Genomic DNA, 17291 nt, shown 5'->3' on the forward strand with positions numbered 1-17291 from the left:
CGAGGAAGAACTCTCTGTATCTGTGTGCGAACGAACGCGAGTCGCGTGAGAGAGTCAGAGTTACAAAATTCATGAACTGGTATGGAGGAATTCGAAATCATTGAACCTTAATCTGCAAAATCGATCCTCGATTCTTCGTCACAGCTTTTCCTTTTAGCCAAACAGGTACCTCTCCGACATCAGCCGCTGTTCGTGTCTGCTGTGATTCTCAATTTGTCGTTTCTTCTCTTTGTTGATTCATCTGAGTGTTGATTCGATCGTCAATTTCTGGATTTGGAAAATCTTATTGCTCCAATTCGATTTGAGTAGTTATTACGAAATCGCCCGCATGATTCACTAGACCGATTTCTTATCTATGCCCGGGTCGATTGAACTCGATAGGAGACTAGAGATTTGTTCGGGTTCGTCTTGTTGGCTCGTCTCAGAATTCATTTTACTGGGTTCGAAATCATCCGACGAATCTGATAATGGTGGCATTAGTTTTTGCCAATAGTCTGCGAAATATATGGCCTTTTTCAGTATTTAAGAACAATGAGCTGAGGGAATCAGAGGAGCTTGTTCGCAGACTTTCAGTTCCTGAGAGTACAAAGAACTTTGTTTTTGCAATCAGAGTCCCTGAGCATGATTCGACTGTTTACTTACTTTCTGTTCAGAATCTATCTCAGAGATCTGCTGTTGATGCCGAGTGTCTTATACGGGAAATCCGCCCTGGCGCTGTAGTGGCTCAAGTAGACAAATCAGCTTTTGGAGAAGCTCAAGTTGAGGAGAGTGTATTAGGGGATGGCTCAAGTGATTCGATCCCCACATCAGCTTTTCAAGTTCTTAGACAGTGTTTTGTAGACAAGGTTAACAAAGAAAATTACGAGAGTGTTGCAGGGATCTTGGTTTTGAGGGAGATTTTTGGAACAAGTTTTAATGGACATCTATTGGCTGCCAAACGGGCGGCTGGGGAGGTTGGTTCATCGTTTCTGGTGCTTGAATCTCCATTTGTAAATATCTCTGCCATGGAAGCCTCCCCTGGAGATACTGAACCAGGAGGCAAGATGCAACGTCTAGCGAATAGTCTCATACCACAGTCTTCTGGCTCTACTGTATTTGCAAGCTCGCGAAGGTTTCTGATAACCAATGATGTACACGCACAGATGCTGAAGTTGTTATTTTTGCAGTTCAATCAGCTCAGTAAAGAGCTTAGCCCATCAAGCTGTGCTGCCAGTGTGGTTTCCAACGGAACACAGTCCGATAGTCATGAGGTTCCACCATTTGCTCAATCCATCTATTCCTTGCTTGTTGACCTCCATGATATTTTTAGTGATCTGCCATCTATTGGGAAAGCTCTAGCAAATGCTAGAAAGATGTTGTCTGATGTAAATACAGGGAAATCCATGGATACAGAGGTTATTTCTGAAGTATACCTTTTCCAGATTGCAGTTGAAGGTTTAAGAATTGCTTTGAACAATGCTGGTCGGCTACCCATCAAGAACCTGGGAAGTTCAAGCCGAACCGAAGTTCAGTTTTCACAGCTCTCTTCTGACGACAAATCTTATGCACTTATGGGTGATCTTCTTCGAAGCCAGGCTAAAAAGTTTAAGAACGTAGTAGCAGTAGTAGATGCAAGTAGCCTCGCAGGTCTTAGGAAGCACTGGAAAACTTGTGTTCCTCAGGAAATCAAGGAAATGTCTGAGCATATGCTACAAAATTTTGATAACGACCAGAAGACTAATGACTCGAAGTTAAAACGACTGTTGTCTGATAAACCGGTGGTAGCGGTTGGTGCAGGTGCGACTGCTATCTGGGGTGCTTCATCACTATCCAAGGCCGTTTCTGCTTCTCCTTTCTTCAAGATATTAACTTTGAAAGTCCCAGCTTCATTGAACGTTTTCTTGACACATACCCATAAGGCACTGACATTTGCATTTACCAAAGTGGCGTATCCCTCAAAAGTAATGGCCCCAGGTTTTGCTAGTTCTGGAGCCAAATCAACGTCTTTAGTGAAAGCATCTTTATCCGCCGAGAAAATCAGAGCAGTAACACATAGTATTATAGCTTCTGCTGAAAAGACGAGCTTCTCTGCCATGAGAGCTGCATTCTATGAGATCATGCGGAAAAGACGAGCAAAACCTATTGGTGCCTTACCGTTGGCAACGTTTGGAGCCAGTCTTGCAACTTGTGCGGGATTGCTCCTCTATGGAGACGGGATCGAATGTGCAGCTGTGTCTCTTCCTTCAGCTCCTTCGATTGCAAACTTGGGTCGAGGGATTCAAAACTTACATGAGGCGTCTCTGGAAGTGAGAATTAGAGAAGGCAACAGGATACAGAACGCAATTGAGGCTCTTAGGCAAAGACTGAAGAAAGTCACCCTTAAATGAAGAAGAGAGAATACCTTTTTATTCTCATTAAAAAAAAAAATTCTTTTTCTTTTAGCTACTGTATATATTCTTGTGTTTTGTAGTAGATACATGTTTCTTGTTCAGCTACTGGTTTGCAATCTTTACAGTATCTTCCTTCCGCAAATCTTCTGACTCAATCTGAGTTGTTCTTCATCAAGTCTTTGTACTTCATCCATGCAGCCATCATACACTTAAGAAATAATTATATCTTTCTTTCCACAATTTTAGCTCCAGAATCTGGTTTTTAATGAAAAAAACATTAAGAAAAAATGAAATAACCAACAATAATAGTAGAGTACTAAACTTACCTCGGCTTCTTTTGACAAAATAAGAAGCCGCTTTTTCGACAATATAAGAGGCAAACTCTACAATAAGCTATCTTCTTACAAAACTAGTTTAATTTAATTAGTACATATTGAAGAAAGTTTCAATAAACGTCACAATGACTCTTTTTGGAATGTTATAAATAAAATGGGTTTTACTCACAGTGGGTGTTTGTGGTAAATTCTCAAAGAGATTTCATACGTTGATCGTGCTTATTATGTATTCTTTGATTAGCTTATGTAAAATAAATTTGCCACAGTCGGAGTAGTGACAATGTAACAGCAGGTTGCCATTAAGTATTTTTAACTAAATAACTTCTCAATAACAAAAAGAAAAAAATTTAAGAAACATATTAAATGTGAAATCACAACAAATTGAGCTTTACTCATTATAGTGCTATTTGTAGAAAATCACACCAGTTGTGTTTACCGACGTGCGGATGTTCAGCCAAGTTCAGCCAAGTTCAGCCAATATAAACGGTGATCAGGTCAAAGATGTTACTGCGATGATGCTAAACATGTGTAATGTTTCATGCTTATATCTTGTTTATTTTCATAATTCTATAACTAGGATTAGTTAGAATTTTGATCAACTAATAAATTGCACAAAATGTGAACAGTTGTGTGGTTTAGTCTTTAGGTATTGTGTTGATGTTTTTAAACATTTATTCATTCCATTGATATATAATAATTAGAACAACTGCTTTGTCTCTGCTTATTATAAACCGAGAGATAAACTTTGTGATCGAGATATGTGGCTCTTCTTCCATAACCTGAAAAAACAGAGTATTCACAAATCACAATCAAACCAAACAAAACGAGTCATGAATCCAAAATAGTCACTAACCCATCTTCTGTTCCGCTAGCCAGCTATCACTCAAATTTTTTTTTATTTAACTTTGTCAATTTTTAAATACATTTTATGAGTAAATATTTTTGTAAATTTGTATGGATCGAAATTCGCTTTCGAAATAAAGTGAACCTCTTTCATTATCCGCAAACAATAATCAAAGAATAAACCATATTAGTGTTCAAATTTAGTACAAGTTATTAATTGAAAAAGTGCATAAAAAAACTTAACAAAAGAATAATCATATGTTTCAGACTCATTAAATAAGGATCAAAATTAACTCAATTGAAGACCAGCACAATCGTCAGCCATTCCATATTATTTATTAAAAAAATCAACTCAATTCATTCAACTATATTTCATAGAGAATCGAATGATGTCTAGTTGAATTCAGATGAAAAAATATTCCAATAGCTGGGGAAATATGTACATCGGATTTCAGATTAGTGTTTTCTTATTTTTCACCCATTTTTTTATGCCTAGTGGTTTTTTTCTCTGTAATTGAGAAATTCCATAAATTATACCCAGAGATCGATTTCCTTTTTTTTTTTAACATGATCGACTTTCCGTTCCAGATTGTTGATGACTATAAAAACAACAAAAAAAATCAAAATCGTATTGTTTTGGGCTACTTAAGCCCATCATGATCCCATATAAGTGCGTTTATATATGCATTGTACTGTTTATCATGTCAGAGGTACGATCCATATGCACTCGTTTTGAGTATTTTTAAAATCTTCTTCGCAGAAACCACCTCAAATATTTGATTCTTTCTATTTACCCCAGTCAAATTCTAAAATATCACTTCAGGTCACCTCTCTCTTACTCTCTCTGTGCTCGTGCAACCGAAGATCCTGCAGGTCGTCAAATCCAGTAAGGAAATTTCTCAGCTTCTCTCGTATTTTATTGTTCTTGAATATCTAACTTCCTTAATTCGATTGTTTTTCCTTCTCGGATTAGCGATTTGTCGGATTTCTTCGATTGGGTTTCGTCTCTAGGTTTCAACTTTATTACTACTTGGCTCATTCTTGTTCAGATTGTAGATAAGAAGTTTAAACTCTGATCAATATTCTTTTTCAGAAAGAGAAAAAAAATTCAAACTTTTCCAACATTTCTGAGTTTTTTCAAATCGGAATCCCTGTCTTGTCGGAAAGCTCTCAGATTCTCGGAGCTTAATTAAACCCTTTTGTTTTAGCTTAATTAAGCTTTAACGGTTCACATAATTTTTATACTTTCTTCAAGTAAAAGCTAATCACTTTAAAATTAGCAGAGAAATGTAAAGGTGAAAAATTAGCATAAAAATGTAAAGCTGAAATTGTCTCTGGTTCTATGGCAGTGGAAGATGATTTGACCATAGAACCTCGTGAGGGGATTGAGTTTGAATCCGAGGATGCGGCCAAGATGTTCTACGATGATTACTCTAGACGTTTAGGGTTTGTAATGCGTGTAATGTCTTGCCGGAGATCCGAGAAAGATGGAAGAATCCTTGCCCGGAGATTCGGCTGTAACAAAGAAGGTCACTGTGTTAGCATCCGAGGTAAGTTTGGATCAGTCAGGAAACTAAGACCGAGCACAAGAGAAGGTTGCAAGGCCATGATTCATGTCAAGTATGACCGGTCTGGCAAATGGGTCATAACCAAATTCGTCAAAGAACATAACCATCCGCTCGTGGTTGCACCTCGCGAGGCTCGTCACACTCTGGTGAGTAACTTAACTTATGCCCTTGTGCAATCTAACAAAGTGTTTGAGCACAAAATGTGTGAAACCATTTTGGTGAATTTCGTTGTTCTAGGACGACAAGGACAAGAGAATTCAAGAACTGACGATAGAGCTACGAAACAAGAAGCGGTTATGTGCAGCGTACAAGGAACAGCTAGATGCGTTCACAAAGATTGTTGAAGAACATAGTAATCGGATAGCAAAGAAAGTGGAGAGTGTGGTGAACAGTTTGAAGGAATTCGAACCTATAGAGCTCGAGCTACTGCGAAGTAAACAAGATGCCCTCTAAGCCATCTATAAATGTGTGCTGCTGTACATTCTTTACTGCCTTTCCCGATCTCAAATGGATCTAGTGTAATGTAGATGTGACTGAATCTTGTAGTTTATGGAATGTAATGGGAGAAACTTTGTAACCATAGATTAGAAGAGAACATGAATACAAATCAGGTTTCAGGACATGAATTTAACTCTTGCATTACGGATACAGAGTTTAGTTGGTCCTGCAATTTCCTTGGTGAAGCGAAGCTAATATACTCACACACACACATTAACACATTACATATGGACCTATAGTATCTTGATAAGAAATGTTTAAGTTTAACAATCTACTAAAGAACACTAAACAAGATAAAATGAGAAGGTGAATCTTACATAAGCCCAGAGAAACCCTAAAAAACAAGATTACACACCTTGATTGCGATGTTTTGACTCATCATAAGAAGATTATTCACAGGGGAAAAACAAGAAAACAAACCAATCAATGGAATAAACACACTCTTAAGCTCCTGTCAAATCAAACCCTAATCAAAGATCAATTACTGCTACTAAAGCCACCACCTTTCATCATCTGAAGGAACTCTTTGTAATTGACTCTACCATCACCATCAGCATCCACTTGCATAATCATCTTCTTGCAACCATCTAGGGTTTTCCCTTGCTTGAGTCCCAAGGAAGCCATCACCGATTTCAACTCCTCTACGGTGATAAACCCATCTCCGTCCTGGTCAAACACGTTAAACGCGTCTTTCATGTCCTCTTCCTCTGTTTCTCCATCGTTGTGATGCTCATCCACTATCGAGCTGTACAGCGACTCGAACTCGTCTATATCTACGCATCCATCGCCGTTGGCGTCGATCTTGTGGATCATCTGAGTCAGATCTTTGTCAGGTATGTAGATTCCTAGATTCTCGAGTGAGTCGTTGAGCTCTTCTTTAGTGATTCGACCGTCGCCGTTCTTGTCGAACATCTGGAAAACCCGTTTGAGCTCGGACGGATCTGTTCTTTTCGTCGGCGCAGACGACGGTGACGGAGAGGGTAACATCGACGACGGTGAGGTCTTGTGGAGAGTTTTGTCGAACCAAGAGAGAGGGAAGAGACTTCGTAGCTTCTTTGGTACTAAAGAGAGAAGAAACGAGTTTAATAGATTGTAGAGAAGGAAAATTCTCACCATAACTGCCGAATCAAAACTCTTATTTTCCGAAATCTGATGAAAACAGAGAGCTTGAAAACAGAGATTTGGTGATAGAGAAAAACTTGGAAATTGTTGGTCTTTATAGAGGGGAGAGAGAGAGTGTGTGTGTGTGTGTTTCATTTACTTATTATATAACCAAATAATATCTTTTTCAGACACATTAAATAATATATTATCGGGAAAATTTTTGTTCGTTTTTCATCCCTATATAACCGTTGAATCTACAGTAATTTGATCAACATATACGTTACTCCTTTAATTTGCTTTCGCTTTTTACCTTCTTCTTCTTCAATATAATTGAGGACTATTCCACCAAGTGGAAAGAAAGATTAGTGAAATAAACAAAGCGAGTGAGGAATTAGTCTGAACAATCTTTGAAAACATATTTTGGAAAATATTTGAAACTTTAGAGACTCCTATGTATTCTTTATTAGTCACGCTTTGAAATTAAATTAAATATAAAATTTGACGAAAAATCGTATCATCTAAATAACATCTTTACACTACATAAAACATTACTATCACTTTTGAAGTTTGAAAATTATTACAAAGAAGTTTAAAGATTTGATAAATCATTTTCACTAATGATATATAGCTAAATTTGATATATATATATATATATTTTGGTTAAACTTTTAAAAGTCGCATAACGAATGATCATCTAATAGGCTAATAATAGTTGCTTTTTTGTTGTTAATGTAAGGCTGATACAAGTTAAAAATGCTAAAAGTAGATAAAGCCGCGATTTACAGAATCTATTAAGTGTACATGAAGTCATGAACCATGATAAACGAATGCTAAATACATATTTTTATAAATGAAGAAGATATTGATTTAGTAAAAAAAAGTAATCTCTTAATATAAAGAGAAGTAAAGAAATGGCAGAAAACGCGTGAAGAAGGTAGGGGTGTAGTTAAACAGATACATCGCTTTTTTTCTTTTTGCTGGTTGAATTAAAAAGGAAGTAATGTCAAAAACGCGTTGTTATAATTGTTGATGTTTGGTTCCTGTCCCCATTTGGCATTTGTTTGGTTATTTTATCTAATCAATGCGCCGGTCTTCATTATATTGTAAACTTCTATATCATCTCTTTTTTTTTATCTTATGAGTAAAATATAAATTTAAAATTTTTAAAATCTCTTAAATGTAAAGCATATGATGTGTGTCATTCTAAACCAACTATTGAATAATAGTGATTTATTTTTGGATTTAGGTTTTATCAAAATTGACGATTAAGTATTTGAATATCTGCAATCTCCACGTAAGTATATTTTTTCTTTGTCCGACAGTTTTGTCTAATTCAAATAAACACAATGTTTTTGTATGAACTCGAAGCCAATAGAATTGACGTAAACTTTCTAGAATCAGTAAAACAAGTGTCTTTTACTTTTAATGATAAAAATATAAACGGGTCTTTGATGTCAAAAAATAAAAAACAACAACAACGTAACGGGTCTCAGAATTAAAGGAAGACAATGGGGACCAAAAAACGCGCCAAGAATGACGCCCGTTATATTATGACCGTTGGATCTCCTCACCTCCCGAAGGTTGTCGCCATTCCGTTGGTTTACTTCTTCCACGTGGACCCACTTGCTCAACAACCATCATAGATTATCACTTTGATGTCAAATTAAACGATAGGAACTGATCAACTTTTTCTGAAAAAAAAAAGAAGAGCTACTATAGTTTAATTTTAAAAAATTAGTAGAGTATACGTTGGAAAGTAAATCATCGAATAAATGAGTCATTGGCGTTGGGATGAAATCATCTATAGAAATGTTCATTAGATTTTCGATCAAAATGGAGCTTATGTAAAACTAGAACTCTACCAAATAGTACAACTAGCATGGCCAATACTAACAAGGTGAAACGGATAAACACTAAATTTCAATTTAAGCCAATGGCTAACATAAAGTTAGTGCCGTGTGAATGTTTATAGGGACTGAAGGCAAACTAAAAAAATATGGTCTTTTTCATTTAAAAAAAGGTTTTCTAACAAAAAAATATAATATAATTTTAAAATCATATAAAATATTCAAAAATAAAATTTTAATCTAAAAAAACTAATTAAGACATAATTTTTCTTCCTTCTTTTTCAATAAACTTTTTCACCAAACTCTCATAATCGAGGTCTTTAACTAGTTTTCTTTCTATAGATATGATAGATAGACCATTCAATCTTTCTTTTGACATAGTTGATCGCAACTAAGACTTTATCAACTTCAACTTTGAAAAACTTCTTTCAGCCAAGGCAACTGAAACTGGAATTGTCAGCAATATCTGATAAGCAATCTATGAATTTTTTTTTTCTCTTGGGCTTTAGGTTTTGGTCTTATTTTAGGATGTTATAAAGCCGATAATCTAATCAAATCTTAATCAATTTCCTAAAACTATTGGGAGAATGTAATCTTAATCTCTTTCCTATATCTATTCCTTTTTTTCTCTCTTATAAACAAAAATAAGAAAACATCTTATGTAAAAAAAGACTTTATGCCAACCATAAACCACTTAACCACCTCTTGAGAAAATATGGGCTCTGAAAAATTAACATATTTTGGGGGCTTGAGGCGAAAGTCTTTTTACTACATTGGTAACTGCATAAAGTTATAGAATTATTTATAAACCAAACCTGAATTACATGACACGAAATACTATATATAGCTCCTACAGTGATTAATTCAACCAAAGTATAAGTCCTTTACACACCACTTTTAGATTAATGAGGTGAAGATCGCCGAATCTAGTCACGTTTATAAACAGTTTATGAAATTGGATATCTCTCATTTCTTTTACCCACTGTCTACTCGAACATTTTTCATTTGTTTTGACATATATCTTATAGAGGTTTGTGCGCTTAGGTTATCATGTATATTTGGACTGTCGCATAATAATCACGATTGTAAGTTATGTTGACCCTATATTTTTGTCTCAACAAGTAATAAGAAAATAAATAAAAATTAACATTTCAACAAACATAATGTAAGAATTAATAGAGGCGTAGAGCATAAACTTAAAATTCAGTTTTGTTTACAATGTATATAGTTACAGACAAATGTAATATAGATTCTCACGGTCGGGGTTTAGTGTACACCACACTACGATTAGTAAGTTAAGTTGACCCTACGATTTGTTTCTCTCAAACAATAAAAATAAACAAAAAAATAGATTTAACATTTCATCAACAAAAAAAAAATATAGTAAGAATTAGCAGGGCGTAGAGCATAACATAAAAATTCAGTTTTTGTGTAAAATTTATTTATATATAGTTATAGAAAAATGTAATGTAGTAGACTCTCACGGGGTGTAGTGTAACGGGATCCAAGAACATTTGACTTGTGAGAAGTGTTATGGACTTCGTGGTTGTCTTCCAGCTCACCCAAGCCAGCTCCACTCATAATTCATACTTACAATAATTGGAGGTCATTATCTGTTACTGTCTTTTCTTATTACAATATTTCACTTCATTTCATGTTTTAAGAAAAAGGATTCCTACTTCCCTCCCCCCTCCTTTTTTTTTCTATTTTAATAAACCAGAGGTTTATTTTAGGATTTTTTTCTTCTTCTTCTTTGATTTCGTCGTTTTTAAATGCTAGTTGCAATGATTCTCGGTAGTGGCGACTCCACTCTTGTTCCATTTTTCTATTCATCCCACGTAATTTCATACCTTTATACCACCACTATGATGTGTTTTTAATGAAAAGTTCAAAAAAAGAAAGATAATAATGCTTTGTTTTGTATACGCATTATACTTCGTCTCTAAAATTGATCCTAAGTTCCTAACGTTTATAATAAATTGATCTGTGACATCTTTTGATTCGAAAGTACATCAAGATAAAAAAAAAAAAAAAAAAAACGTGTTCCCTATAGCTTTCATTTATTGTCGAAATCAGTACGTAGTCCACGGCTGGAGAAAAAAAAGAGAGAATTCCCGATAACCTCTAAAGTCAAAATTAAAGAGATCTCCAAACTGTTTCACCTTTTTAGCATAGCAATATATAACGCTTACTCGCTTACAGGCTCGCTTATAGTATGCCAAGAAGATGTGATAACACACAAAAATGTCAAAACAATATTTTTATTAAGGTAAGCAGACAATTAGTAGTAATTAATTAGCTTCGAGCATCAAATAATGGACATACATTCAGGAAGCTAGAGAGAAGGCATATGCCCGCTCTTATGATTAATTTGACTTTACCAATGATATTACATATCTTCTGCTTATGTTTTGTTTTTTGCTTATTTGGGAACATTAACTTGTAGTCCATATCAATTTTCAAGCTCGAAGATGCATCCACAGAAGATTATAAAAGAAGGAACTTTTAGATAAATCTATTTCCGCGTTTAACATTTTTTTTAAAAAAATCCACAATTTATTGGGACACAGCTTCCGACCGAGTTATAAGTGTTGTAAGCCGTATAAGAGGGTCTAAGTCGAATATTTAACGTCGTGACATTGGTGGTAGTGGAAGTTGAAAGGGGAATTTCAAGAAGCACATGATAATGATAATCGAGAAGTGAAACAGAAGCTAGCTTAATTAATGTCAATTTCCCTGAAGACTGATGCTCTATGGATGCTTGCTAGAGGGAATGTAAAAGAATAAACCAAAACGAAAAGGTTGCCTTCTCTGGCGAAGATAGTGGAAAAAGAAGTTGGAGAATTGCAATACAATTTGTTTGATGAGTAATGGAGATAACAGCTGCTGCAGAGTCGAATGTTATTGAACATACATGTTGTGGATTATCAAAGAAGTCGATTAATGTCCGATTGTGAAAAATACTAGCTATTCAATCGATCCGCAAGAGACAAGAATGATCAAGCCATTGATCGAGAAACTCGGTAGTAGCAGATATGAGAATTTTTACACTTACTGATAAATAAATAAAATTAGTGAATAAAGTGGTCAAAAAGTGCCCACACGCAGGATCGAACTACGGACCTTCAGTTTACAAGACTGACGCTCTACCACTGAGCTATACGGGCCTTTGCTTCACAATTTCCACCAAATGATGATAATAATTAACATAAATCCTCATTTAGTAGGTCACTACTCACTAGGACTGATGCTGAAGCACCAGATGAGAAGTTTGGGTTTTACATTTTTTGTATATCAACTGAAGAAGTGTTAATTTGATCAATATGCAATGTTCAACTATAACTGCAAATGAGAGTAAGACATTGACATAAATGCTAATAACACATTCTACCTGGTTGATTTTCAGGCTACAAATGATTGAAGACAGTGAAGGGTGTTTTGTCGGATCTTCCATCCACTGCAAAGTGAAACCGCAAAAGACTGATGAGAATACTATATATAAAGCTTCAAGTTTTTTCATTGACAGAGCTTCACAGACATAGCCTGCAACAAAAACTCTTCGAGTCCTCTCATTTTTCCTTGTTAATTACATATTCCATAGAAGAAAGAGCGAGATTCATTCCCGACAAGTTTTGAATCTAAATTTCAGATATTCTCGATAGAAATGCGAATCCAAGGACAGGCAGAGGTACTAGGAACAATTTGAATCTACAATAGATGAAAAAAGGAATCTTTCCGACCAAAATCTAGGCTCCGATGTTCAATTGAAATATAAAGATATGATTTTTATTTTCTAGTCGTGAAATAATGAAGATGAAAAGGTGAAAAAAAGATGAGCTTGGAAAGGAAGTAAAACAATAAATACATATTTTTTTTCTTTCTCGTTTAAAGAAGCAAAACAAATCTCTCCCAATCTCTCTTCCTCCGTGAGCAACAAGGAGAGATCTTTGGGAATCAATCAATCAATCGATCGGTCGAGAAAAGCGATGAATGGGATTCAACGTCACCATCTCCTCCAGCTAGTCTTATCGTGCCGTAAGATCACGGCGCAAGTGACTCAGCCAGGAACCTCCACAATCGTAGCCATGGCTTCTTCCTCCGAGCAGGAATTCCTAGCCCAGAGCCGCGCCAATCTCTACCGATTCCCTCGTTCCAACAATTTCTGGGACTCGAAGACCGCTTCACGCGTCGGCGAGAAGCTTGGCCTTCGCCTCAGGGAGCTTGGCGTCGAAACTGTCTCCATTGATGCCGACGAAGAGATCTCACGACCCATTCACCACCGTAAAAGGGTTCTTCCGCTGTTTGATTCCGTCCGTCGCACCGGAATCAGAGTCGACGGGACTGAGCAGTTGCACGATATCGGCCCAATCATCCCCAGAAATTAGGTTTTTTCGAATTTGGGGGATCATTTTTTGTCCGTACAGTTTCTTCTTGTATTGAGTGAGAGCTTTACAGGAACAGATTTGATTCTTTTCGACATGACATTTCGATTTCATTCATACGTTTCTCGTTTTTTATGCAATTCGAAAGTTTAGAACTAGTTCTTCCATCATCATTTTTGCTTCTGTAACCAAAAAAAAAAACTTCTCTGGATATATAAGATGTTTCATGGAAAAATGGAAAAGGAGTTCTTTTTAAGATTTGCTAGTATCAATGTTCACTTCTATATACAAATGAATTCCAGTTACTCAAACAGATAGAAGAGTCGAGTAAAATTACTGGCCAACTTTTATCTAACTTAGGCTCCACAGTTAAACCAAAAATAAAATGAAGGAACCACCAAGATAACAAAAAAGAAGACATGATGATGATAACTTCAATGATATTGCATTACATTATACAATAAGAAAAAGTGTTTTGTATATGAATTCTTTGCAACTGATGCAGCTGCAGAATATTTGGTCATGAGCGATTTCTTCTACACCTACTTGAGGAAGAACTTCCAAATATCTCTGTCCGTAGTTTCCTTAATCAGATGAGCTCCTAAGATAGTTTCCTCATCGACCAAGTTCCTCAAATGTCTCGCTCCACTGTTGAATCCCACATACTGCTTCTTTGCCGCCAAATACACCACACCGTAAGGTGGTCTCAGGCACTGTTTCCACACAAAAACCACCAACATAACCATCACTATGACATGGAAACAACCACCAAGTCAAAGAACTAGAGAGAGTAGGATCAAAAACCAACCTTCTTAATGAGAGAATATAGTTTCTTCAGAGAAGTTATCGAGTAAGGGATTTCAGTCATTAGCATAACATCATACCCACATTCTCCTCCTTGATCAGTCTCGTTAGCTCTTTCCCACGCTCTGCTTACCGAGAGCTTCCTTGATCGCCTCGAGGAGAATTCCTGTTGCCCTGTAATGCTTCCGTCTTGGCTGCTACATCCGTCCATGAAATCTTCCTCTGAGAAACTCAAGCTCATTCCAGGGTTAGCTGGTTCAAGGACATCGGTTCTTATGATGGAAAGAACGGTCGGGAGCTCTTCCCATTCTCCTGCATAGAAACGGACAGATGCAGAGACGGCTTGTCTTGATGGTGTGTGCGGGCTTTCTGGCTGACGGCTTTGCCTCTCCCGAGCTTGGTCGAGGTTTGCAAGTACATTTGGGATGGTTGTGCATCTTATTGTTTCTGCGCTTAGGTCTTGAAAGTGGACTGACGAAGCACCCTTTCAAAAAAAGAAAAAGAAGATTAGATTATGAGAAGCGTGACAGTACCAGCTATCTTGCAGTATCGGTTTACTTACTTTCAAGCAGGCAAATATCCCAGGAACTCCGTAATTGCATCCTAGCTGCTCAAGTCGCCAGACAAAGGAAAAAGAAAAGGTGCAAGTCAGAACACAAGGAATTGGTAGGCTTGTTCTCAAAATGCAGAACATCTATGGTATCTTCACCATAGTACAAATTCAGATAAAGGAAGATTCAGGGAGATTAGTATTGCTTTACTAAACAAAGGGTGAAATTTAGGAGGAAGTACCTCGAGGACCCTTTTGCCCCTGAAGCTAAGCTGTCCATCGCGGATCTCGTTTTTAAGGACATCAACAAGAACGATAGCGCTTTCCCAGCTTTTCAGAGAACCTACACAATGTTTTTTTTTTTAATTATTACTTGATACAGTTACTTATAATACATAAAGTGAGGAAAACCATCAGGTGAAAGTGCATGTGAAGCACATACCTTCATATTTTAGAGGAGCAGTTTCTGAACCAGAGAGCCCGATAAAATCAGCAACACTTACTTTTCCCTGCACGAGATTGATGGTTTCAATGCAAAGATTTAGAATTCTCTATACATTCTTAATCCTGTCCGGAGTTTTATGTTCATAGAAGTGTGTCATGGTCTTTCTGAGTAATGAAACAAAACATAAGATTCACCACAAAAGCGACAAAACAAGCGCATAAGCATGGAGGCTATTCAATCACAAAAAAAAAGATTAACTTTTACTTTTCAATGATAATATATCAAGATCAAGCAAATCGTGCACTTCTTGATTCTAACCTATATCAGACATACTTACAAGGTTCTCAAAGAAAAACAGTCTGGTTACTTTCTGTTTCACATTTTAGCCAAGAAAAGTTTACTATATCTCGTTATTTACTCAGAAATCCATCATTAGAATATCATCCTACCGCGTCAATGGTCCTTCCAGCAATCACTTCTTTAGGTTAAATCTTGAAAAAAGGATTGACAAGCAAAGTTTCTTAAGTGGCTCTCAAAAGCCAAGATTGCACAAATCAGTGTTTTCTACTGCCTTAAATTTTAGAGATGTTTCAGTATCCTAATAAACCACATTTTCAGTACCTTGAAAACTTGTAAACCGAGCATATCTACGTTCTCCCCTGAATACCTGTGATGAGCTGCTGTCTACAGAAGAAAGTAAACGAAAAAAAAAGAATTAGAATTGCATCCTTTTGGATGTATTCAAATGATAAATAAGTCTATTTCATTCACAAAATGAAGGCCACCCTTCATTTTTTTTCTCCAACTTAATTTTTTTTCAGCAGAAGGTATAATACAAAGGCGAGCCCAAAGATGCCCTGGAAAATTAAAGTCGTAAAAAAACTGTACTTTTCAGAAAAAAAAGAAGTTATGATTATGAAACCGACAAATGAGCAAACAACCTTAGAAGGTATGATCTCAACAGCTGGTGTGGGAAGCTGCAAATCCTTGTCTGATAGTGCAGCCACACCGCCACGGTCCTGAGGCAGCAAACCGGGCAAGCATTGCGCAAGCAAAGATGGTGCACGCATTCTTTATCTTCAAGAGTCCTCCCTCAATAGTGATCCAATGGTAACAATCTACAAACTATCCAAAAAGATATAAACTTTAGCAATGCGATTGTCACTCTTGACGTCTTTAACTCAAACCCTTAGACATCATGATTTCACCTAACGCCGATGCAATCACATGATTCACGTGATAAAGACATGAATCGGATAGCAATTTTGAACATATACAACGATAAACTTAATGACAAACTATATAAAAATTAGCAGAGCGAAGCGGAGGACAAACAAAAGTCAAAATTAGAACTTTACAGATTCAATACTAGCCCAATTGCGAGATCTACGCAAATCTCTTCAATTACAAGCCCCTACCATTGAAACACGACCAACAAGGATCAAAATCAAAACCAGAAACCATCAATGGGCACGAGTTCTTGCAGCCACAATTTTCAAAATGAAGTCAAAAGTTGAATTTTAATTTCATTTCTAAACAACCGATTACAGGATCAGTGGAGCATCAAGAAACAGACAACAAAGAAACTGAAGATGACTTACAGATTATTTGCTTATTGAGGCAATAACTTAAGCAATACAAAGCGATCAGTGGAGGAGTTATAAACACGAAATTCGATTCAGACGAAAAAAGATGAGATTCCTCTCAAACACGGCGAAAATCTAGGTATCAACAGCGGCAAGGTTGAAATTTCAGAGCAAAGAGATCTCTCACACGTTTAAAGTAAAAAATAAAATAAAAATAAATTATTTTTTTAAATCTAAAAAGGAAAGAGGGAGTTTGGCCAACTAATCGAAGCTTCTGTTCAGACCCGCTGGTCCGCTTTTGTATATCTGTCCAGGCTATTTACAATTCTAGTCCCTTTTATTCTTTGCAAATCAGAAACTGACCATTTTCTTTTGTTCCTCTTCTGGTCGTTGTCTGACTTCAGAAATTGGTCTCTCTATGAACATTTTAAACACAAATAATGGGCCATAAAAGCCCTTTACTGCATGGGCCAACAAACTCTTGTAATCGAGGGTTACACGTTTTAAACCGTTTTATCCTAAACGGTCGTTGTAGATAAGATGGTTCGAGGAGAGCGTGGTTACACTCGCCTACGCACGCACACAAAACAAGAGCCACTAGTTATCACTTATCAGCTAACCTTCTTACACGTGTAGATACGCGCGTGACTTCCACCACAAGTGCGACTTCTTAACAAAGAGAGGTTGAGAAAGCGTATTATTACAGAACCGCGCGAGTGTGTATTATTGATTCGTTAGTTGGTAATAATAAGACAACCTTATCCAGAGAAACTCGCCACGTTGATAAAAAAAAATATTATTGTCTGTCAGTCACCGCCCTGTAACTCCAAGATAATCCTCTCTGTTTCCTTTCTTTTAGGGCATCTCCAACCCACATCTATATTAAAGGTGAAAATAGAGATTATGCTCCAACCCACCTCTATTTTCACCTTTAAAATAGAGATTGCTATTTTTTCCTTC

At 36.5% G+C, this 17291-nt stretch overlaps 5 protein-coding genes and 1 non-coding gene across 8 annotated transcripts; 3 read left to right on the plus strand and 3 right to left on the minus strand.

Moving 5' to 3' along the window:
• Positions 1-16: 16 nt before the first annotated feature.
• On the plus strand, positions 17-2470 carry LOC18015795. The gene has a single exon (XM_006397428.2). It carries the CDS (start codon positions 468-470, stop codon positions 2364-2366), a length of 1899 nt encoding a protein of 632 aa, XP_006397491.1. The 5' UTR covers positions 17-467; the 3' UTR covers positions 2367-2470.
• Positions 2471-4370: 1900 nt separating this feature from the next.
• Positions 4371-5735, plus strand: LOC18015796 (protein FAR1-RELATED SEQUENCE 5). Its single transcript, XM_006397429.2, has 3 exons — positions 4371-4433; positions 4897-5261; positions 5353-5735. Coding segments are annotated over exons 1-3 (582 nt in total). The 5' UTR covers positions 4371-4432; the 3' UTR covers positions 5569-5735.
• Positions 5736-5838: 103 nt separating this feature from the next.
• Positions 5839-6864, minus strand: LOC18015797 (calmodulin-like protein 5). Its single transcript, XM_024155013.1, has one exon. It carries the CDS (start codon positions 6727-6729, stop codon positions 6091-6093), a length of 639 nt encoding a protein of 212 aa, XP_024010781.1. The 5' UTR covers positions 6730-6864; the 3' UTR covers positions 5839-6090.
• Positions 6865-11659: 4795 nt separating this feature from the next.
• Positions 11660-11731, minus strand: TRNAT-UGU. Its single transcript has one exon. It is a non-coding gene; the product is annotated as a tRNA-Thr (tRNA).
• Positions 11732-12407: 676 nt separating this feature from the next.
• Positions 12408-13189, plus strand: LOC18015799. The gene has a single exon (XM_006397432.2). It carries the CDS (start codon positions 12551-12553, stop codon positions 12947-12949), a length of 399 nt encoding a protein of 132 aa, XP_006397495.1. The 5' UTR covers positions 12408-12550; the 3' UTR covers positions 12950-13189.
• Positions 13190-13283: 94 nt separating this feature from the next.
• LOC18015798 lies at positions 13284-16530 on the minus strand. 3 transcript variants are annotated; one of them, XM_006397431.2, is made up of 8 exons: positions 16347-16530; positions 15687-15870; positions 15367-15429; positions 14743-14809; positions 14543-14643; positions 14313-14357; positions 13755-14234; positions 13284-13659 (listed from the first exon to the last, which is right to left on the minus strand). In XM_006397431.2, exons 2-8 carry the CDS (start codon positions 15813-15815, stop codon positions 13489-13491), a joined length of 1056 nt encoding a protein of 351 aa, XP_006397494.1. In that variant the 5' UTR covers positions 15816-15870; positions 16347-16530; the 3' UTR covers positions 13284-13488. The 3 variants fall into 3 exon arrangements, with proteins under 3 accessions (XP_006397494.1, XP_024010839.1, XP_024010838.1); XM_024155071.1 differs by having other exon boundaries at positions 15367-15602; positions 16347-16526; XM_024155070.1 differs by lacking the exon at positions 16347-16530 and adding an exon at positions 16104-16161.
• Between the last annotated feature and the right edge of the window lie 761 nt (positions 16531-17291).

Source organism: Eutrema salsugineum, unplaced genomic scaffold (genome assembly GCF_000478725.1).
Source record: "Eutrema salsugineum unplaced genomic scaffold, Eutsalg1_0 scaffold_22, whole genome shotgun sequence".
NCBI lineage: Eukaryota > Viridiplantae > Streptophyta > Magnoliopsida > Brassicales > Brassicaceae > Eutrema > Eutrema salsugineum.